Source organism: Anoplolepis gracilipes, chromosome 9 (genome assembly GCF_047496725.1).
Source record: "Anoplolepis gracilipes chromosome 9, ASM4749672v1, whole genome shotgun sequence".
Lineage (NCBI taxonomy): Eukaryota > Metazoa > Arthropoda > Insecta > Hymenoptera > Formicidae > Anoplolepis > Anoplolepis gracilipes.
The window spans coordinates 7091214-7114857 of NC_132978.1; the positions used below are offsets into that span (position 1 = coordinate 7091214).

The 23644-nt window shown below is 38.4% G+C and overlaps 1 protein-coding gene across 5 annotated transcripts in view; it reads left to right on the top strand.

Annotated features, from left to right (window-relative positions):
- LOC140669440 (uncharacterized) overlaps nucleotides 1-23644 on the top strand; it is a 388002-nt gene that overhangs the window by 59420 nt on the left and 304938 nt on the right. For all 5 annotated transcript variants that reach the window (XM_072899289.1, XM_072899288.1, XM_072899282.1 and 2 more), the window contains exons 2-3: nucleotides 3051-3105; nucleotides 23122-23216. In XM_072899289.1, the coding sequence (XP_072755390.1) occupies nucleotides 23205-23216 (12 nt within the window). In that variant the 5' untranslated portion in view covers nucleotides 3051-3105; nucleotides 23122-23204. The remainder of the gene's footprint in view (nucleotides 1-3050; nucleotides 3106-23121; nucleotides 23217-23644) is intronic.

The window sequence follows — 23644 nt, forward strand, 5'->3', positions numbered from 1 at the left end:
TGTGATATATTATATAATATGATGTGTAATTAATATAATCTTGTGATATATTAATAACAATTACCGATTATTATACATTTGTACATTTTGTACAATTATTTTGTGGAATATGTGTATCATAAAGTACAATTTAAATTGTATAAATCAAAATTTTTCTATGAAAATGTATGAGTATCTTCATATTCGCTTATTCAATCGCGACGATTTAACTCAATTACGCACGTGTGCTATTAATTATCAACTAGTGACGGAGAAATCAAATCGTGGAAATTATTAACGAAGCATTAATCAATTATCTGTAATATTCGCATGTGGACAGCATTTCTTTGGAATTTTACATTCGAAGTTTAATTACCAAGAGAGATATTTGATCTTGAATATTAATAAGCTACAGAGTTATTATCTTTTGCTTTTTGTATAGGTAAAATTAACTTAATGGGTGATAAAAGTTGTCATAAAAATAGATTTATCCCAGACTGCTATAAATGTTATAAATCGCAAAATAATAATATCGCAATTCGCAATTTTAAATCTGCCTCGACGTATATCGACCGAAATATTGTCACGTATCGCGAATGCTACAGCCAATTTAGAATGGCTCTGCCTTCACGGTAGATATAAGTGACCTTTTTAACCGCGGTCCGTTACGCATAATTTACGTTCATTATCTTTAATGGGTGAGCTATTAGAAGGGGCGCGAGTAATAGTATGGCAATACCACTAATGCTTCCGCCCTCTCTTGCCCTGTCTCTTCTCTCCTTTCTGTGCCACCATTTTTCTACCGGCACACTTAAACGTCTACTCAATGCAAATAATGGCCGGTAGTGGAAGAATATTGTTTCTTGCGCGAAAGAAAGTAATGACCACGGGAGGTACGGAAACCGGATATATCCGGAATTATATCGGGAATTGCACGTCAAGCGCCTTCCAAGAGAAAACTTATTGCTTCATCTATAGCTCTCTCCTTGAAAGAACAGTAAGACTGCGCAGGACGTTTTACGTTTCTTCGGCATATTCAAGATCAATTTTTTTTTATAAAAAATTTAATTAAATGCAATTTTCATATTTAAACTCTCGTATAAGGTCAATTAAATTGCTAGAAAATTTAAATTTTAAATTAATATTCCATTAAAATTAATTATACTATTTTAATAAAATATTAATGGCTTTCCCTTATTTAATATTTTATATTTAATTAGGAATGCATGTAGTTACTGATTTTCAGTCACTAAGAAGTAATGATTAGTAACATATATATATATATCAATGAAAATTTACAAAGTTTTTACATTTTATAAAGGCTGCTCAGAAAGCGTCACCGACGCACCCCAACAGACATCTCGGTGGACATCCCGGCTACGATGGTGGTGTTCTGGGCGCAAATACCTCCGAACGTCCCTCGGGCTGTCACTTAGTGTCCTAAAGAAATAACATTTCCTTCCCGCGTATCAAGCGTGCGCCATTGTCGTCGTCCTCGTCGCCGTCTCGACGATGTCTTTCCCGAAGACGACGGCGGGGTAGCGTCGCGGATTCCCGTCCCGTCGCATTTTTATTTTGCCGCAAGGCCAGCCCCAAGTCCGACGGGGGAATGGGACACGCTGAAGGGAGAGCGGGAGGATAATCGGGAGTAGGAAGAGGACCGGAATCCACCCTCGCGCTAGGCATTGCACAAGTGTCAGCCTGAATAATACATGTCCGTTGCAGCGAGTATACGGCCTGACACGGACTGTTCCGCATACGTACGTACGTATATGTATACGTTGAACGATATACACACATATATATATATACCGTTGCACGCGTACGCATATACATATGTAACGACCGTACACACGGCCGTATTTCTTTCCCCTCGCTCTCCTTTTTCTCTCGTTCCATCATTCTGCTCTCTCTCTCTCTCTCTCTCTCTTTCTCTTTTTTTTTCCCCTCTCTCTTTTTCTCATTCCTGTGCAGTTACGCTCGGCGGGTCCTTTGACAAGCGAGTTTACGTTATCGCGCAAATCGCAGCGCCGGCATACATATGTAGGCGCGTGTAGACGGCAGGACGTGTCACGGTCGTCATTCTCGCGAGGACGAGGACGACGACGACGACGACGACGACGACGAAGACGATGAGATCTCCGCATCTCGTCGTAGGTTGACATACGATGTATGTGCGGGCTCACGGAATATGCCACGATGAAATATATCTTCCTCTTTGGATAATTGAGAGAAAGAGAGAGAGAGAGAGAGAGAGAGAGAGAGAGAGAGAGATATGTGGAACATGAAAGCTGACCTTGTTGAAACTAACTACGTTTGCGAAATTGCACGTTTGTATAAACCTGAAACTTTCGATTTTGCGTAATCCGCATCTAATGGAGATGTGATAATTGAATTTGTCAGGTATTACGGACGCTAATAATCGTTGACGGTAGTCGAGTTTGCCAGGTATTATGCACATCAATGGTCATTGATAGTTGAGCTTATCATTATGGACACCGACGATCATTGAAATGTTTATTATGATAGTAGTGTAAATGCATTGAATCATAAACGTATTATTGAATGCAATACATAAACAAGCATCGTTATTAAAATGACATATAGTAATTTTGGGTAATTGCTTTCTCTCTATTTTTTTTTTATATTTTTATGAAGCCCAAACGAGTAATTTTTAAAATTATTAAAACGCTATTATCTCGATCGTGTGGTCTCGATTTGGATAATATCACGAAAATGTTGCGAAAATGCGAAAGAGGATGAAGAAGATGCGAAAGATATTTAGATCACGCGAACACAAAATTCGTTGTTACGCGAAACTTGAAGAATTGCTTGAACGAAAGCGCAAATGATATTTTTGCCTCGGTTTTCCTTTCTCGAATAATACACATGTCGCAAGCAGCTTTTTTATTTTTATCAAATCTCTCGGTCTTGTTTCATCACGTGCGCGCATCGCGCAGTCTAGCAGAATTGACCGTACTTTATTCTCATGGTAGTCCACTCGACTCCATCGTCGTCGTTTCTATTTCCGACGATCCGACTAACGTTCGTTTTCGCTGTGTGTGTTGCAGGGATTACGTTCGACGTGAATTGGATGCAGTGACGTCATCGGGAGTTAGCTCCACGGTGAGTAAAGTTATTCATGATTTCCTTGGTTTCAATTGGATATAGATCGGTCACGATTCAGGTACTTCAAAATGTACACGAGTTTGACTGATTTGAACTTTTCTAGCGAACAAAACTTTAAATGTTTTGAACACAATATTCCAGTCAGGTTAAAATTATAATATGAGATTTTCAATTTATAAGATAAAATAACGTGCATCGGTGCGTGTGATATGGGAGAATCCAAAACACAAAAGTAGAAAACAAAACTTTTTTATAATTTTATTCTTTTTAACTTTTTAACAAAATTTTTCTTTTATTGACTTTATTTAAATTTGTAGAGGTTTTTTTTAGAAAAAGTTATAAATAAATAAATAAATATATATATATATATATATATATATATATATATATATATATATATTTTTTTTTTTTAAGCTAAAACTTTTTTGAGCCGAACTTTAGTATTTTTTGAAGTGCCATCGATATATCATGTGTTTAGTTAGAAAAGCGTCAGAGACATAGGACTCCGTTTACTCGGCTTCCGCCCTCGCGGTAAGTAAAATACACCATAACAGGGTTAGCCGGGCTATGAATAAATTTAGCACGGCGACCGAGATTATAGGGTGAGGAGTGAAGAGGAGAGAGGGAGAGAGAGAGAGAGAGAGACTGAGAGAGGGGAAAAAAGGAAAGCAATAATATGTGAGAGAGGAGACATTTTCAACATGTGAACTTATTCCTCCTCTCCTCTTACGATGACGTTATCATGCAAGCCTCTGCTATGTGGAGCTTCAAACCGCACGCATACACGTTCGTAAATGTAAGCCCTGTGTGCGAAGCGTCTGCAAGCTCACGACGAGAAAGCCTCTCGACAAAAAAATTCGATGAGAGAAAAAGAGATAGGAAGGAAAACGCGTGAAAAAGCGAGAGAAAAGGAGAGAGAAACAGAGAGAACGGCAAGAGACGGAGATGGTCGTGCTCGAAAACATTTACAGCGAATCGGATTAACGCGGGTATTTAATCCCGCTCGCGGCTTTCTCGTCGGCGAGATAAAAAGAGGACAGGTAAAAAGGGACGCGAGAAAGATTGCGCGCGCGACGCACACAGAACAGAATCGCGGGCATAAAGGGTTTTTCCAACATAGAGCAGAGTAACGAGATAGAAAGAGACGGGAGGAGGGAAAAGAGAGAGAAAAAGAAACGCATAGTCTTCGGTGAAATCCCATCTCTTTAATGGGAGCAGCTTCCGCGACGAGCGAAGATGCCTCCCGCGAATTTCGTCGAATAATCGGGATTTCTGACTGACAACTTAAGCGTGAAGTAATCAACAGTGCGAAAACCCGCGAGAAACTCGTTCTATGATTTGATTTGCAGTTCGAAGGAACTCGAAGAGAGATTTTTAATCACATTAAAAAGATGAAATGAATATCTTATGACATATGGTATATCACGCGTTACTATTAATCTCTTTTAAAAGCGCGGATATAAATGCTCGATATGTCACATCTGCTTCTGTTCTTAATATTTTTATTAAAAAAATTCGTGTACGCGGTCATTGTTGTTACATTTAATTATAAAAAAAAAGTTGCTTTTTTCTACGCATAACATGTACAGCTATGCCTTTATTCGCAGTGTAGGAAATTTTTTTCATTACTTTTTAATTCATCTTGTTAGAAATTATTACTTCTTAATAACGATTCCGCGTTAATGTAGCTCGTTCAAATTGAGCAGATTTTACACAGCGCATAGAAATAAAAACAAATAAAAACTGTATTAAAGAAAAAAAACTACGTTTCGCGCGAATCAGCCAAGATCTCATTTAAGAAATCGCAATTTTCCTTACGTCGTTCGCACACGATTTCTCGCCCCGCGCGTCTGTCGATATATTTCACATACCTTGTAACGACCTGCACTGCTTCGACCCTGCATGCCTCTCTCGCGCCTTCATCGTACAGCCATATGGGACGACAGGCAAGCAGCGGCGAACGCGCGGAGGGCGCAACATTTCCTTCAGTTTCCATCAAATTGTGTAGCTAAGTCGAAACATTCGGTGGAAGCACGTATTACTCAGACATTCACCCGCACTCGACTAGTAGCTGCTTCACGGCAGGCATTCGCAATTTTGCTTTTCTCTCACTTTTCGCCCTCCCGGTTTTCTCACTCCTCCTTCTCTCCCTTATCCAGCATTTCGCGCTCGTATTCCGCGCGAGACTGATGGAAAACGTTGCCTTTACGTCTTATCGAGAGCCAGCCGGCGGCGATAGTTGTGACGGCCCGATTCCGTGCCACGGACGTTCTACTACGGTTCGAGAAAACCCGATGAAAAATGAACCGGGTCAGATCGTGCAGGGGGCCGGTTCATTGGCGGCCCCGTTCGCGCAAAAGGCTGCGAAGAGTGATACGTGATCCTAGAGACGAGTCTTCATAAATCCAGTATGAATATCGGTGCGCGATCCACTCTCGTTCTTGCTCCCTTTTCATCTCCCTGCCTCTCGCCTTTTTGCATTCATGTTTATTTGCCTGTAAAGTAAATAAATAGAACAGTAATATTCATGGTTCGAGACAGTGTGCTCAATTGTATATATTATGACGTCAAAAGAGCGAGGAAATTCGCCGACGAACTATTATTCTTTTATAAAATCATGTACGGCTTTTTGAAAAGAGATACAAAATTAAATTAAAAGCGTGGGAATATTAAGCTTTGAGAAAAGAAAGTGATGAATTTTAAATAATTTGAATTCATTAACTGGTATTCAATGGCACTTTAACATTAATGTACTTTTTACTCCAAAGAAAATAGAATACTTTAATCTTGTTACTTTTTCTACAGCAGAATATGAATTGTTTGATCGTTAACGTTAGATTTGGTAACTTTGACTTAATTATGGACATTCTGTCATAGCTTCTTTGCATATTTTAATCTATTAATTGATTTCACTCTATTATTCAATCAACAACGCAATTCTTTTTATGGCAGTTTGTCTTTATCGATGGGACTTTCAAGGGGAAGCGAAAGTAAAAGCTCTTTCTTTCGTTTTTTTCTTTTCTCTCCCTCAAAAAAAAAACGGAAACGTTTAAACGTGATACCTGCTTAATTGCCGGAGCTTTTGTAAGCGAAACGAGGCGAATGCTGAAAAAGAGGACGGCAAAATCGGTGAGAAGAGACGGGAAAGAGAGGCGGAACGATACGATGTTACCGATGTCGAGAAGAGCTCGCGGGAATGTCCATTGCTAACGGGCATTTGTATGTAAATGGCCTCATAGTTGCGAAAGTCTCGTCGAGAGCAGCACAACTGGCAGAGTGAAGCTAACGAGACCGATCGTCTCGGGGGCGGGAAAAAGAAGAGACACCGGCGGCAAAAAGAGGACGCCGGGGTGAGGAAATAAAACGATCGCACGTTTGAGTTTGAAATCGCGTCTGCCGTTAATGTTCCTCCGACTGTTTCCCCTTTTCACTGTCTTTTCCTGGTCTTCGCGCGGACCAACATCTATTTTCTACGTTGCTTCTGTCGACAAAGCTCGAAACTTCGTTCACCGACCGTCTTTTGGAACAGTTTGCCATTTCCTGTCGGACAGATAGTCGAAGAGCCGAATGGATAAATAAAACACGTCGCATTTTCACGAAAAACAAGTGGTACTCGTAAATATATTATTGCTTTCAAATCATTTACTTAAAATTAACGCAGAGAGGGGAATGAATAATTCACGCGTAAAATTAAATCGTACTATTCCTTCAAATTGACAATCTTGAAATATTATATACATATTTTGTACCTATTGCTTTTAGTATTCATGTGTGTGTTTGCGTTTTTGGTAATATCTCTATTACACATTAGATGATAATTTAGTACAAAAAGGCAGTAATATAACATTCGGAATAACGCGAATATTTCGAAAGTAGGATATTTATCATCGTTACGTAGTTCTTCTCTTATGTCACGAATTGTCATTGGTTTGATATTTACGATAACACGCGAGACTTTATATTCGATAAAGCATTTCCACGTTCGATTACATTGAACGAGATACACGGATCTAGACCGAATCCACGTAGCTGAATAAATCATTGATACGCGATCGAACGCTCGCGGATGAGATACAAAATAACGCGAAGACTAAATACGAATTTATATACGACGCCGTATATTTATTTAGGATGTGGAATTTATATTTCTTCCCGGACAGGCGGTAAAGCGAGATATATGAAGCCGTCCCTAAAAGCTGGCATGCCAGTTTACAGTCGCATGGCAGTGGCCAGCCGAAGGAGTACGTGCATACGACGTGCGCAGGACGGACTTGTCCGGCAAATAGTTGGAAGCTCCCTCGGAGACCGTATATCATCCCGACGGGATTTATGCAACTGGCACGCATTGCACGCACGCACACACACACACACGCACACACGCACATACACACCTACTCGTGCGCGCACGCACGCCCGCCCGCACACACGCACGCACGCACGCACGCACGCACGCACGCGTTTGTTCGTGTCGGCTTAACTCAAGGTGGCAACGCGTACGCTGTTGATGACGATGCCTCGGTAACGCGTTGCCAGCATCGAGACGGTGCATCTCATCGAGTGCCACATTGTAACCAGAGATATAGGATTACCTCCACTCAATGTAGAACGTGAGTCTGAGACACGTAGGAGAGACACGTCAACTTAAATTTAATCAATCAAATACACCGGCGTATAAATGTGTCTCGCGAGACAATAATACATATATCGTTCGTGACGTGTATTATTCGGATGATGTTGCTGCTATTCTTAGCTTTGATATTTTCTCGTTTTGTTCGATAATGAGATCGGACCGATAAATGGATCTTTGATTTCGATAAATCGGCAAATGTACCATAAGCCTTGTAAGCCTCCTGTGCGTTTATAAGCTCGCGCGATGAACACGCCTCGCGAATGGCTGACTGACGTGAATCCGTAATTGCATTCCTCGTGACGCGCGAATACATTTTAGCCGATTGCATTGGATTATCTATTCCCGATGCGCCTATACAAGCACCTTGTAACGCCGATGTTAGGTTAAATGGAATAATAGCTCTGCGCGCACATACGACGTATAAATAAGAGAGAGAGAGAGAGAGAGGGAGGGAGGAAGGGAGAGGTTTATTCAGAGTTGTCTTTTAATATCGACATACGCGCTAAAATGGCGGATTCACGCCATTGAATGGATAATGAGTTGCCATTAACGTTGGTGCAGCATGGATGATGCAGTCGGCTGATGCGCTTGCAATTCGACTGATTGCCGCATCGACATCGTTGCGATCAATTTATGCGTACAATGTTGAACTTGAAAGTCTTATTAGTGCTGCTTTTCTACAATATCGTAAAGATTTTAATTGGCGGATTAGGAAGTTGCAACAATGAATTTACGGGCAACTTTCTACTCGAATATTTACAGTGCGATTATATGATTAAGTAATCGAATATTATAAAGAATTTCTAAGACATCCTATTATCGATGAGTTAAAAATACATTCTCCATGTATTTATATTAAATGTAGGAAAATTGAATAAAATGAGAATGTTAATTCAATTTAATTGTTACAATAGCACATTATTACTGTATTATTGCAAACTATATAAATATGAATTGTTATAATTTTTTATTGACGTCAAATTTGAATATGTTTTCGCTAACCTTCGGTGAAGCGAATTTGTCGAGTATATTCCGAGCATTTTATTTTTCAGAATTTTCCGCTGTGAAATCGATCGGGGCGTATGTAACGTATTATGGTCGAAGAAATAAAACGGAGTAGTAGAGATAAGGATACCACGCGCAGGTAGAATATAGCGAGGTAGAATGACAGTGCGATAAAGCCGTAGACAGCGAATCGGTCCCGTGTAGCCAATCATTGGGGGATCCTCCCATTCCCTGTTTAATCGTCTCAGCAACCTGGGTTCCGGCGGGCCGATAATGAATACGCCCCGTAGTGCAGTTAGGTACATCTGCAACCGACCATCGAGACATTCTCCGTGCGCGAGAAGGCCTCGGCGAGGAACGTCCGTTTCGCTGGAGAGCGTCTGCGAGAGAGGAGATGGTTGTCCTGAAACTCTATCAGCGATGAATATTACTACGGATTTCTGTTCCGCGGAAATTATGTAGAATCATCGATCAAGTTTTGAGACTCGGCTAAGCTCGCTTCGTTTGGAACATTTTCTCGTAACATTCGATAAAAGTTTTCAGCTTTCGCGACAAAAGAATATTATATTTAATCGTATTAGACATTGATTTTAACGTGCGTCAAGCAAGTATTTAAATTGCATCTATTTATAGTAAATTTATTAGAGAAAGAACACTATATATATTTATTTATGTTAGAGAATTTATATTTGATATTTAATATTTGAAAATTCTAAATTTCTTTCTGATTATGCACTAATATAGTTTTTCAATCAATTTGTCTTGTAACCAATGTGTTTGGCAACTCTTTCTGTCGTTTTATAAAAATAACATTGTTTCGAGAACTGCCGGATTCATCGGACAGAAATTGTCGATGACCCAGTCGTCGCGCACTCGAGTCATATATATACGTCGGAACATCGCCAAGTTTGTTCAAAAGTGAGCGCACCAATTCTTTATCAAGTTTAAGTATCGATAAATTTCGGTTGAAAATTTATTCGGAAAATAATAAGCGGAAAAAAAGTATGACCGAGGACGGAGTTTGCTTTTGTATGGCGTTTAATGTTTTCCAAGTAAAATAATACGTTGTTTTTCCATCTCTACTTTTTCATCTCGATATTCCGTTTGCTCTGTCAACGAGTTCTAGAATGTAATGTCGGTTTTACCGTTATGAAGATGTCGGAGCAAATCGCGCATGCACTACGTGCATACATCGTAGGACAAAATGCAACCGCCTCAGGCTAGATGCATCAAGATGAGTGAAGCGAGCGTTCTCATGCTCCGAGATTGCTCCGGGCATGATTTACGCCGAAACAAAGTGACGATTTCGCAGATGGTTCGATGCAGGATGCGACGTAGCGTCGCGCGTATCTAATGGTGCCCGTACGTGCAATTACGCTAACGGCCGAGGGCTGCGGGGATGAATTGCGCGTGTTACGGGGCGATCCGGAGTGGAGGGAAATGGTCTATTCGAACGGTCGCTCTCGTGTACCGCGACCATATCCTGCTATCGTTTAATGAACGTGAGGGATCGCATAGGGATCTCTAATCAGATTTTACAGCGTAATGTTTTCGCTATTCTCGGATGGAGACGTTTGCAACATTAATTATACATAATTGAATTACATGAGTGTATTTTATGCTTTATACACACTTTGAATGTTTTAGAAAATCGATTCTAAACTTGTGTCGAAACCTTCAACGTTAGATGAGAGATGTCTGAGAAAAAGAATTATAAAAATAATCAAAAATATATATATATGCATATTTTAAGAAATATTTGTTTTATTAAATTAAACTTGTTATTGTACCAAATTACAGTTTGTGTTTGACGAAAATGTCAAGTTAACATGTATGCGAGTAAAAGCTAATCGACTTACATTCAGGCACTATTTATTAGCTATACACGTTGATTGAAACGTCTGTGACAGGATACTTGAGTCCCGTTCTGCAGTTGCGTGTTCATTTCCACGTACGACGTACAGTCTACATATACATATACATATATATATATATATATATATATATATATATATATGTATGTATTCTAGAATTCTGTAGGGACAGTGGTCGCAGATGCGACCGCGTGTGTACAAGCATTTAACACGTGTCTATGTGATAACTGGTCCTATAAATGGCAATACATGTACAATACTAAAGATGGGAATAATAATAAAAATAAAACGATAATAATGAAAACATGAAAAAATCAGTCTTTTTCTCTCTTTTTAAGTAAAAATATGTATACTATGTTGCAGTTTTTATCGCAGCGAAAGTAACGGTACAATTGCCATCTAAAAGCGCATGTAGCTTTAATTAGCTGTTTATATAAAAAATATACGTGTGTTTTTGAAGTTATAATTGTATCTAGAATCATGTATATATTCTCTCTCTCTCTCTCACTCACTCACTCACTCACTCTCTCTCTTGTATTACGTATATATTAAATGATAAAATTAGTTGACAACTCACATATGATTTGATTCTAGTATTAAGTAACATTAACATAGTGTTTTTTAATAATGAAGCACGATAGTGTCACAGTATAATAAGTAAATATAGAAAAATATATTTAATAAAGATTTTGAATAACTCAAATAATTATATATATTTTTTACACATTATAATGATTGATGTAGAGAATAAATAATAAAAACATTTGGATATATATTATAATGCATAATGCGATTGATGATTGTTTCAAAGCTTGAAACATTATATTATACATCGTTCTCAATATAATTTTTTTATATACGGTTTTAACAGTATTATATTTTTGTTAGCAAAAACGATAGATTATTGTCGAAACATAAAATATATCACAATACCTATAATATAGATGGAACTTGAAGACAGAAATATCGGATCGCCAATCCTTCGAGTATTAATCGTCGCATTTGCCGAGTCGCGTCACGTTGTCGGTATCGTTCATATTCGGTTGCATCCCGCGACAGATTTCGAGGTTCGATTTCGCGAGGCGTGCTTTCAATTTCGCGTGTAGGCACGCGTCGCGGTGCTTTCTCTCTTTCTATTTATGAACGTTACGTCGCAACGCGCTGCGATGCGATGCGATGCGATGCAATGCAATGCAATGCGATGCAATGCAACGTGACATTCCGCGCGGCTTACCGATTCGCAAACGGATTCGCGCAGTGCGTATTTGCGTGCAAACGACTGCTGTATTCAGACGCAGTCTAGGTATTGCTCGTATTTCAAAATCGACGTTTTTCGTGTTCCGTCGAAATCATGTATGTGACGCAATGCGAATAACTGTTCGTTTTTTGATAGTTGTGCATGTTTCAGTCTGACTCGTTAAATAGAACTTTTCTCTCTAAGCGGTAGGATGGATAACTGTGTGTTTGGTGTTTTTTTTATATGTATATGTTAAAAAACAGATATATTAAAAATATTTTTTTAATAAAAGCAATATAGTCATTTTTTTCACTAGCTGTAAATATATTTTTCTCTTCTAATTTATTTCTCCTGATAATATCACTGCAAATAATTTCGCAAAGAATTGATATTTGTAAGATTAAAATACATTTATATACAATTATTATCCTAGTTTTACAAAATTTGATGTACACTTGAATAGAGGGAGGCGATCGATCTTTTTATTATCTCTTTCAAAGATAATTTGCCATAGAGTTGCGAGATTGTGCGCTTGGTATGTCGCCGAGAATCGGAGCAGACGTTTTGCTACGTGAGCACGAAACTCGCATGCATGATCCCAGGGGCATGTCAGCCCGATCGGACAAGAATGTCAGGTGGTCGCGTCACGGACCACCGGCTGTCCATCAATTCTGTCCATGGGGTACACGGGGGTCCCCGTCTCTCGTTCTGATTACGTCCGCATGCCGGTTGAATTTCACGTGGAAATTGCGACTTTGTTCCCTTCGGCGTTGTCGCTCTTTCTCTTTCTCTTTCTCTCTGTGTCCCTCTCGTCCGCCGGGGCAGGGGCCGGGCCGGGGCCGGTAACCGTAACCCGACATCGTCTTACGATGATAGCGATACGGAGAATAATGAAGTTCTGCGTTACGAAAGATAGCCGCGAGACATCTTGCGAATCTGGTTCGAAGTTAAATTCGATACATCGGTTGCGTCGTACCGGTTTTGCAAGCGTGTGATCGACGTACACGTAACAACTTCTAGAGTCGTGTAAACCGATGTGACAGACGGTTCGGCTATATGACATTAGACGCGAACAAGTTTATCGAAATTTTCGAAAAATCACGTGAAAAATTACGCTCTTTTCAATTATCTGTAAAATTATCACCATGAAGAAAATTTAAGGCGAAATTGAAAATTGTCGAGAATAAATTTTCTGATTTGTAAAATTTATTATAGAAAGTAAAAGAGAAATTGGCAAATTATGTTTGGTTAAATCATCATTAGTTATGTGTGTTTTTGAAATTTTTTATAAAATAATATTCCATTTATAATCTTACATTATAGATAGGATTATCGATTCATTATTCTATTTTTGGGTTTTAAAAATAAATGTATGAATTTTTCTGTAAAAAGGTAGATTAATCGTGGCATTGATATAATACTGCTTCCGTCATATTTATAAATTTTTTAAGATTATAACAAACTAATTGAACGACCGAAAGCCACAATAAAAGTAATACTTTTTATATTTTATTGTCATATTATTTTTGAATCTATTGCTATCCTCGAACATTTTTGTTCCGTAAAAAAGGATCCAATTTTTCTGCCTCTTTATTCGACAGAACGTTGGTACGTCAAGCGAAACGGACGTCATTCTTCAATTCTTTATGCACGCGGAGCTCACTGTCGGCTCGATATATGTAGTTCAGTTGCAATTGCAACGTATGCGTCGGCGAAACCCATTCTTTTCTCTCGTCCTCTTTCTCCATATTCTTCACGGCAGAGCCGTTCAATAATATCTCGCTCAATTTCACTCGATCTTTCGCGTGTTCGGCGAGCCTCGTGTATAAGCTACGGACGTGTTGCATCTTTGGTCTTTCCGTTATCTCCATCGCAACCAAGTTCTTCTTCGACGGGCGGGGGAGACTCTCTATGATCTCCGCCACCAACGCTAAGTCGAGGCAATCCGACATATCGATATTGAAATTGCATCTCAATGATGCAACTCCCGTTTCTCTGATCGCTCTACCAAGTTTCCTTCCTTCTCGGTGTCTTTTTTCCTTTTTTATTTTACTCCGTGTCACGCTCGATCAACTCATATTTTCTTTGCGCGAGCATACACAGTTAAATGGGAAGCATTTAAAAACACGCTTGCGCGAAGAAGAGAGAGAGAGAGAAAGAGAGGGAGAGAGAGAGAGAGAGAGAAAGAGATTGGCAGAATTGAAAATGGAGAAACCACGCCTGTCACTTTGCATTTTACTACACGGCAGAATCTCGTTAGCCTTCAATAATATTTATCTGCCAGTCATAGTGATCGTTGCGATGATGGTAGGAAACGTATTTGTGCAGGATGCCCGTATATCGTTCGTATCATCGCTAAAGCGCGGTGAGTGCGGTTACAATAGCTATAATTGTATGGAGAGCACGCCCACTAATCAAAATAGCTCCTCTTCTAATGGCTTTAATAATATGCATTACGCATTTAGCTCATATAATTATCTACACATGTACCTATGTGAAAAGTTATACTGTTAAAAACAAATTTTAAATAGAAATTTTTCTATTCTTTATCAATTTTAATTTTAAACATTAAATAAAAAGCTCTAAATATTTTTATTACAATTTAATTAAATAGAATAACTCGACATATGTGAGAACGAAAAATGTGGAGCCACGCGTTTGTGATTGAAAAATTGGAGGACCTTTCCCTTATCGAACAAGTGCTTTTATCACTAGGTTTGAACTTTTGTTAGTATTCCTCGCTTCATACATCCAATGATGCTAGACCTTTAAAATAAATTTTAGTTTTAACACACTGAAAAAAAGAATAGTATTGAATCAACCACATCATTGTAGCTGAAATTAATACGCCACGTATTGATTTGATTAATAATGTTGTTAAATTAATAAAACAAATTTCAACTAAATAATGATGTTGTTGATTCAACATTATTTTTTTTAGTGTAAAAACTATTATAAAATTTTTTTATTAAGATAAAAAGTTGAAATTAAATGAAGATGAGATTATTTATTTATACATATATTTGTCTGAGATTTAGAGATCTTTAGATTTTTTTATTTGCTTACTAAAAGCTCCAAATTCGAAATATTTACAGACACGAGCATCGTGTTGTAAACATCGACGTTATTTGGTATGGTTTGGCTGTTGTCGCCACTATTGGCCATTCGATTGTTACGCGCCATGTTTAAAATTCCGGACGCGCCGGTGTACGGTCCGGGATTTTGAAGCCGGATCCACGATGCCGGTTAACGCGAGCAATATCGCGATATTCTCGAGGGAGTCGAACAACCCGATCGACGCTACTGCCTCAAGACCCCATCCCCGTTTACTTCCGATCGCGGTAGCTTCAGCTCGGCCGACTTCTCTTTTTCTTTGTGCTCCCGTGTGTACTTACGTGATCGAATACATAAGCAGATGGCTGGCCCGTTCTTTTTACCTCCCTGATCTAGTTCTCTCTTTTCATCTCCCTTAGCTCTTTTTCTTAGCACACTCCTTCCTCGAGATCCAGATGGAAATCCAGATAGAATTCGGGTTATTTGCGGGGATATTTTACCTCGGTCGGAGAGTGCGGAGAGTAACGTCTCGATTTTCTCCCTCGTCTCTCTACGTCTCTACGTCGTTTTATCCTCGATTGGATTTTCGGCGAGCGAAGCGTGCAGCCGCGTCTTGGTACATAATCTTGTCACTGATAACGACGAGCATCAAGGATGCGTCAAATATAATTGTTAGGAAGGCGAAAACGATTTTGCTGCTTTATCGTATTGTTAGGACTTGGGATATAAGTATGCAGACAAATGAAATGCAATGTACGTATATAACATAGACTTACCTCAATTCATAATTTTGTTTGTATTTTTTATTATTCCCATTGCGACTGCAAATTATTTTGTAAGCCGAGCTTTGCGTCGTATTCTTCCTTGTAGTGAAATATTATTTATCATGCGCGATGAAATTTCCAACTACACGAAAAGAATGTAAAAAGAATAACATTCACGAAACATAGACTATGTTCCGACGTGCACCTGACATTTTACATGCCTCCTACATTCGCTCAAGCACAACCATACGCTTTACGATGTAAAGAATAATAATTTGGTACTGAAGAGAGAGCCGGCCAGCGGGTGTTGCCTTTTAAATTTAACATTATCAACTTGAATTAGTCTACTTACCTTTGGTATTTTAACCTACTTTGCGAGCTGGCCGACTAAATTCCGTTATATAAACTTAAGTCATAAACGCAAGATGATATAAAAATTTTAATGCGGAAAGAAAAAAAAGATAAAATATAGTATAAAGAAATATACAAATGCGAGGTGTAATGATGCAAAAACGGTGCACGACATATCTGTCATTTAGACAGGTAACTGATATGCAGCTGCGATTCTATGCTTTATGACACGTGGGAATTGGTATAACGTACAGGTGGCTTTGCTTGTGGCATTTTTATGACAAAAGCTGGATTATTTTTATTGTCTCTGAGAGTTAACTAACAATAAGTCGTGCTAGTAAACTTTGGAACGAAAAATCTAGATAGATACATGAATCAATGCATAGTCATTAAAATTAAAACGTAATAAAATGAGTAATAACATTACAATAATAACTTGTGCGAAACGGATCTTTATCTGATATTGTACGATTGATTCGTGTATTAATTGTAATAGAAGAAATCTCTAAAGGGATTGTACAAAATTTTTATTTTTTTTTTTTTTTTTTTTTTTTTTTTTGCAGACTGTTGCTCGACGAAGTTAGAACCATAATAGATATCTCGTCGCTTTTCAGATATGCTTATATAGGCGAGATAACATTATGGCTGCAGGCGCAGGCAGGGCACGTTGAACGATTATCGGTTTAAATATTTCGTGTCCCCTGATTGAATTTTCCGTAACGAAGCGTAACTACGTTACCGGTGTAAAAGCCTGTTAACTTATCCTGCAATGTCTCGACGAATTAACGTCGGCGCACTGCGAAATTTAATTTTGACCCGTATCCCGTTAACGCGGCAGTTACGGAATATACTGGAGAAAGCCATTTTGGATCTCTAACGGGTGAGGCCCGGTCGGTTGGTCATGTAAATGCAAGAACTGCTTTTGTAAGGGGGTTAGCTACAAGAGAGATAATACCGTTACTTGTGTAAGTTTAATTTAACTGTCCCGGTTCTACCTTATATATACAAAACAGTCGTAGACGAGACTTTAGCAGGTCTCCCGTGGTTAAATTAAACTTCTGTCTCCTGCGCATATATACATATCTACATATCCCGATTTTGCACTGATATGTATAAATACAAGAGGAAATACACAATAACAGTCAAGTTAAAGCTTTTCTCTTGTACGAGATATATCCTTGAAGAAGTCATAGAATTAAATAGTTAAAGAATTAAATAGACTGTAACGCACTCAAAATGCAAACACATTTTTAATCAATAATGTTTTTTTCACTTTTTTTTTTCTTTTTTATAAGCGTAATGCACGAGCATTGTTGGGAAACGAGAGTCGGAATGACAAACTCTTCCCATTCTTATCCTTTGAATATTCAACATCCTTCGCTGTAAAAGCACCCGTTTTGTTTCCACATGCACATTCGCCTCTTGCTCTTCCTTTCATTCGATTAAAATCCCCATCAAAATTTTCGGAAGCGGAAGCAACGGATACGCAAAGTTGAATATTGTAGAAGCCACAGGAATCCAATAACGTACCTACCTGATTCGCGAAGTTATATCGTCGAGTTCGCGATTTATAAGATTTTTATATTACGGTATCGGTTTTTATATTATTGTCGTTCTGATTAAAATATTAATGCAATAATTTTATTGTGCAACAGCATGCATATGTGCTTACATAAACTTTTCAGAAGATAAACGCAATTCTTTTCACATTTTGCACATGGTATACAATAATATTGTGTATTTTGTTGGCGTAATTACCATGTGGATATTATTTTGGCGGAAATGATAATATACAATTTTTAAGATAAAGGTTCCTACATAATTTTCATTCGATCAATATTAGCTGTTTCTCCGCATATACAGGAGGTATATAATTACACCGATATTGATATGGAAAGCACAGCACGTTGATCATCATAATTACGATACGTATTGTACACATGCGTACATACATTTTGCATATTAAGCGTGTAATCCGGGATTGCATAAACATCGTACTGTAGCAGAATTTTTCGCTTGACTGCTGTTCAAATCAATCGATGCGGTTAATCGTAACAGGCAGCTGACGCAATCGGACGGAATTAGATTAAGTATTAATTAAATAAATCTCGAATGTTCTGATGATAGATTCTTCGCTGAAAATTCCAATAATAATTTCAAACGCGTCGCTGCTCAACAAAAGAGTTTTTTTATTTATTTTTTTTTTTTTTTTTTTTTACTTCCGTTTTAGATTCTTTGTATAAAACTCTTTTCGCGCCAAGAAATTAAGTCATTACAAAATCTTCTTCACGATATCCGCGGCATTGTTGGTCGCGCGATTGCGTCATCTCCATTAATTTAACTCGAAGCCGATTTTTCTTAATGGTTATCACCTTTTCCAATCGGAACGGGAGCGTTTCCATTTCGCCGCCCGAGTCGAGGCGAGGACGACAAGAAGCTGAAAATGCGGCCGGGGGATGGAACGAGGTCAAGTTGATTTTATCTTCTTGTAAGCGCGGGTGCGCACCTTCGAAACCCGACCGACGTTATTTACGGCCAATGCATTTTCATCGGCTTTACGTTCAGGGTGGAAGCGCGCTCGGTCGCGAACATCGCCGACGTATATCGCATGAACTCGATATAAGACTGTGAGCATACAGTGTCGGATTAGATAAATAACCTTTATAAGAACGAAATGGATAACAACTTTGATACATTTTACGGATACAACGGGAACAACGCTGCGTAAATTCGTAAGACGATACGTTGCGTATTGATTAACTCTTTGCGGAGAAAATCGTGTTATCGAATGAACAAAAAAATTATTCTCTCTCTTTCGAGATGCAAGTATATCCATTAAATTAATCTTTATTAATCCCGAAACACACATATGCGCTGCAAACTAATGTTATTATTTAAATAAATTTAGAATATTTTATAGATATTTTAATAAAGCGACTTAATTTGAATTAATGTAATATTTAATGTTTCTCTGTTTTTTCTTTTTTTAGTATATATATATATATATATATATGTTTTTTTTTTATTTAATGGCCAGATCTATTTGTTTAATCGACAATTTTAAAACTATTAAAGATAAAGTCAGAACTTTCAACAATTGATAAGTTTTGATAAAGTGAACGTTAGCTTTGTGGACATGCAAAAATTTGGTAATTATTGTGTGCTTAATTACATATTTATAAACAATTTTATTTATATAATATAATAATTTTATTTATAAATATTTGTAACAATTTTAACGTATATACATATTAAGATTATTGAAATTTGCAACTGTCTGTTTCTTGTTTCTGATGATCTGTTCTGAATCTATTTGAGCGAGCGCCAGAGTTTGTAGAGAAATTACTCTCGCTCATTGCAAACATGATTCGTTCTTTGTGAAAACGGGCGACAACAATCGATAGCGGTTATTTGCGTCGAACCAAATATCGGATCGTGCGGAAGAAGGGAGTCAAGAGGCATAGAGGGATGGGAAAGGGGATGGGATACACAAACGGCGTGCCGAATTTACGAGAGCGACGCTGGTTGTTCAAATACTATCAAATTCGAATCCGATTGAGAGCAGGGGCTTAGCGATCCTGCCGATCCTTCCCGTCTCTGATCGAAGGCTTTGGAATTCTGCGCTCTTTCCTCGTCGAGTTAACATCCGAGAAATCAGGTCACAGCCTCACGCTTATCGATCGCTAGGCGAGAATCTGCCGAGTACTTATTCTTCCGCGCTACCGATGGAAAAGAAAGGAGATCAATATCAGCGAACCGGATATTGAGAGGTATAAACAGATAACGTAAGTTTCGGATAACCCTGTTTAAGTGTCGATTCCGCTCCGAAGCGCGCACGTTTCGAAGAATGAGGAGCAGAAGAAGCAAGTAGTAAAGAAGAAAACAATGAATTTTGTCGACAATAGGAGAAAATAAAAGATAACAGACTAATATAATGGAAGGATTTCCTCGAGTTAAGACTTTAAAAGTTACTCTAGTTATATCTTTAAAATTAATTCTTTAGATATTGGCAGGAATTTTTAGACACTTGGGATAATAAAAAATTATTCATAATTATCTCTTCGTTATCGAATCATCCAAACGTGATAAGTTTCATTTCGCGAAACTCAGAGATAGCACGCTCGTTTTCTTCGTCATCCGTTTGCTTTTATCCCGCGTGAGTGAGGGGCCAAAGTCCCGATAATTATAATCAGTCGGGTTCAGCGTCAAGGCAAGGGGAACGATCGTCGAAGTCAGGGTGATGGTTCGGGGAGATTGGCGTTAGGGAGGGAGTGGTGGACGCGAGGGGATGATGTTGTTCGTCGTCTCCACTCGTTGCGATAGAGGGTGGACGGAGCATTTACATCATTTAATTTATGATCCTCTCTCCGCCGTGATCAGCCTGGGCTATACCGGTCTTCGCACGCACACGCGTATACGCATCGCGGGATATATCAGGGTCGTACGCGTCTCGCACAACTACATGTACCTCTTTGCTTACGCACGTACATACTGACGCATACAAAGTCGCGCACTAATGCATCGGCAGAATAAATTTGCATATACATGTGACCGTGTTCGGACGTAACTACGGGATAGAAAGAGGGGGAGAGTAGGAGGTCCTGATGGAAGCTACGAGCAAGAACGGGAATGATGGAACATTGGCGTTTCCCTTCGAAACCCATGGAATGTAGCCGGTCTTGGATGGAAGTGTAGGGTGGCTGATGGTCATCGTACGACTTCGTAACAAGGGAAGCACCCGATCGGATAGTGCCACTGAAAAAGTAATGCGGTTGCTTTAAGTAATTTCATTTGCTAGAATTCGGTCCTTTGGTTTTCTTCTCTTAGTTTTATAGCGTTCGCTGCATTTTTTTTCTCCTTTTTCTCTTTCTCTCTCTCTCTCTCTCTCGTTCTACCTTTATCCTACACATTTTTCGCTAATTAACTCGATTAACGAATGGTAGATTCTACGTACTCTGTTATAGTAAGAATTTTTATGTCCAGACGAGTCAGCAAACGTGATCTCCACGAGAGTCAACAGTTTGCTCGACGATTGTAGACGCTTTTGCATAATTCGTCTCCTCCTTTTCTCTTCGTATGAGAAAATCGCGGTCTCGCGGTTGTAACCGGCTGCCGCCACCGGATGACAACTTGCGGCGGAAACTCTGGGTATTAACGGCGGCGAAACTCGAGGAAACGGGCCGTCTTATACCATAACCTGTAATGTGTAAACGGGAGTATTTGGCCCGGGGATTACTGAAACTCGAAGTTTGATTGGCCGTGCCAAGAGTATCAAGTTTTGGCTGGGGCGCGTGAAACTTCGGTTAATTTGCCGGGGTGTACCGGGCGCAGCAAACCGAGTTTGGTGATGCGGAAACGGCGAGAGAGCGGAGCGAATCGCACAATGTCGTCTCTGATTGGATTGATTCGTTTCGAGCTTTTCTTTCTGCGGCGATACCCAAGAGCTCTCTATAAAAAATGCCAATCCTACCGTCAGCGCGAAACTACATATCTCTCGTTACACGCCGACGTGATAGAATAAAAAGCGTCTGCAATTTGGAGAGATCAGTGTGTAAAATTATGTTACAAATTCAGACATTATTGATGAACATTTCATTGGTATGATGTACCAATTTGTTATGATATTTTATAAATTTATTAATTACAATATAGTTTATTAATTAACGATAATTCGCATAATATTTGGGCAACCGCTTTTGAATACTTAAAAATATTGCTTTTTACATTATTACTCGTTTAGAGAAATATTTTCCAAATATATGATTCTTGCTGTTAGATTATTTAAGATACATTTGACGTCATTATAGGTATGTATGTAAATATGTAACGCGTGAATTGAATAATCGATACGTATAATCGGTAATATGCAACATTTTATTTATAATATGTAGCATTTTCATTATTATAACGTTATTATTTAGAGCAAATCATAAATGTTCTCGTTATTTTAACAAAGTTTACATTTTAGCCAATATATTTCTTATAAAAGAGAGCATTAAATAGATTTAATGTAGTGCATTTTAAGTACAATTTTGCTTGCCACTTTAGTCGATATATTAGACCCTTAAATTGCATCGATACACTGCACGGGAATCTCCAATAAAATCCCGTCGAGTCGGCGCGATGCTGACGAAGGAACGATCAGAATTTCGACCATCTTATTTTATCACAACGAAATTTCGAACGTTGCCGGTAGCTTCAAACGGATAAAAACGTAATTTTCCACATAATTATAGAACTTTACGATATAGTTCTTTTAAAAGCGCACGATAAATGAAGGCCTATCGTTCTACAATGTCTAGGTATCGAATAAACTGGCGCGAGAACGCTTTTGCGTGACTTCAAATTAAAACACGCAATTATACGGAACTGTATTTACTTCCAATTAGTTTACGATTACCCTTCGAGCCGCTCGCATCCTTTCCCCATCTCTTTTTTCTCGCCGGATACACTCTCGTTCGTTTACCATTAAATCCGATTGAAATTTATTTCTGCGTAACGATACATTTGAATAATTTGCGCTTTTCACGAGTGACCGAAAAATTATCGATATTGAAAAATAACCGGTGAATGAACTTTTAATATGTTCTTATGTCCTTCTCGTTTTATATTCGTTATCTCTTATGAGCGAAGCGTACTTCCGTAAAAGTCACTTGTCGAAATTGAAACAGTTCTCGTAAAATTTATTGCGTTGTATTGCTGAGACTTGCGAAATTATATTTCAGCGTTGCCGGAGACAAAAATGTCGCTCTCTTTCTCTCTCTCTCTCTCTCTCTCTCTCTCTCTCTCTTGCGGCTTCTCCGCGTCAAATATTGTACGCACAAAATGGAATTCCTCAATTTGCTACGTATATATATATATATATATATATATATATATATATATCATGTAACGTAGATATGCATTCGAGAGTTTTACTACACTTTCTGTACAAAAATTTTTCTCAGATATTTTTCGGTTGAATTTCACGACATTTTTAGCTTAGGATAAAGCAAGCATTGTACGTATTTTGAATCTGATTAATATTACCTGTGTGCGAATCTGATTTTATACTAGTATATAATTAGAGAAGAATGATTTTTCTATATTGTGTTACAGCATGTCAATAGACAACACCAGTTGGCTATGGCTCGTGTACTGAAGCCACAACTGCCGCCCTCCAAGCCGCCTCTCATTTCTTCATGGCAGCTACGGTGAGTGAATAAAATGCATAATACCTTTGAAAATTTATGAAAAAACAATTGCATACAATATTCTTGGAAGTTTTTTTTTTTTTTTTTTTTTTATAAAGTTCTATAATATAATTGATTACACAACTCTCAACCAACCTGCTACGTTCCGTCACTATTTTTAGCATAATAACATTGTTTTATGAAATTAAAAGTCATAAGAGAGGCTAACAGATATCAACAAACTTTTATTGGAAGAGATCGTCTGGTCCGTTTTCAAGTACATTCGAAAATAGATTTTTCTATTCCAAGCATTCTCCATTTCACTTGCCTCGAAGCCGTGGAATTCGATCGTTTGTTAGGTCGTGCATCACCGATACGTCACATGTATATATGTGTGTATACGAAAGATAGGAAGCCGTTTTGTCTTCTTTCTCCCTTTTTCTTTCGGA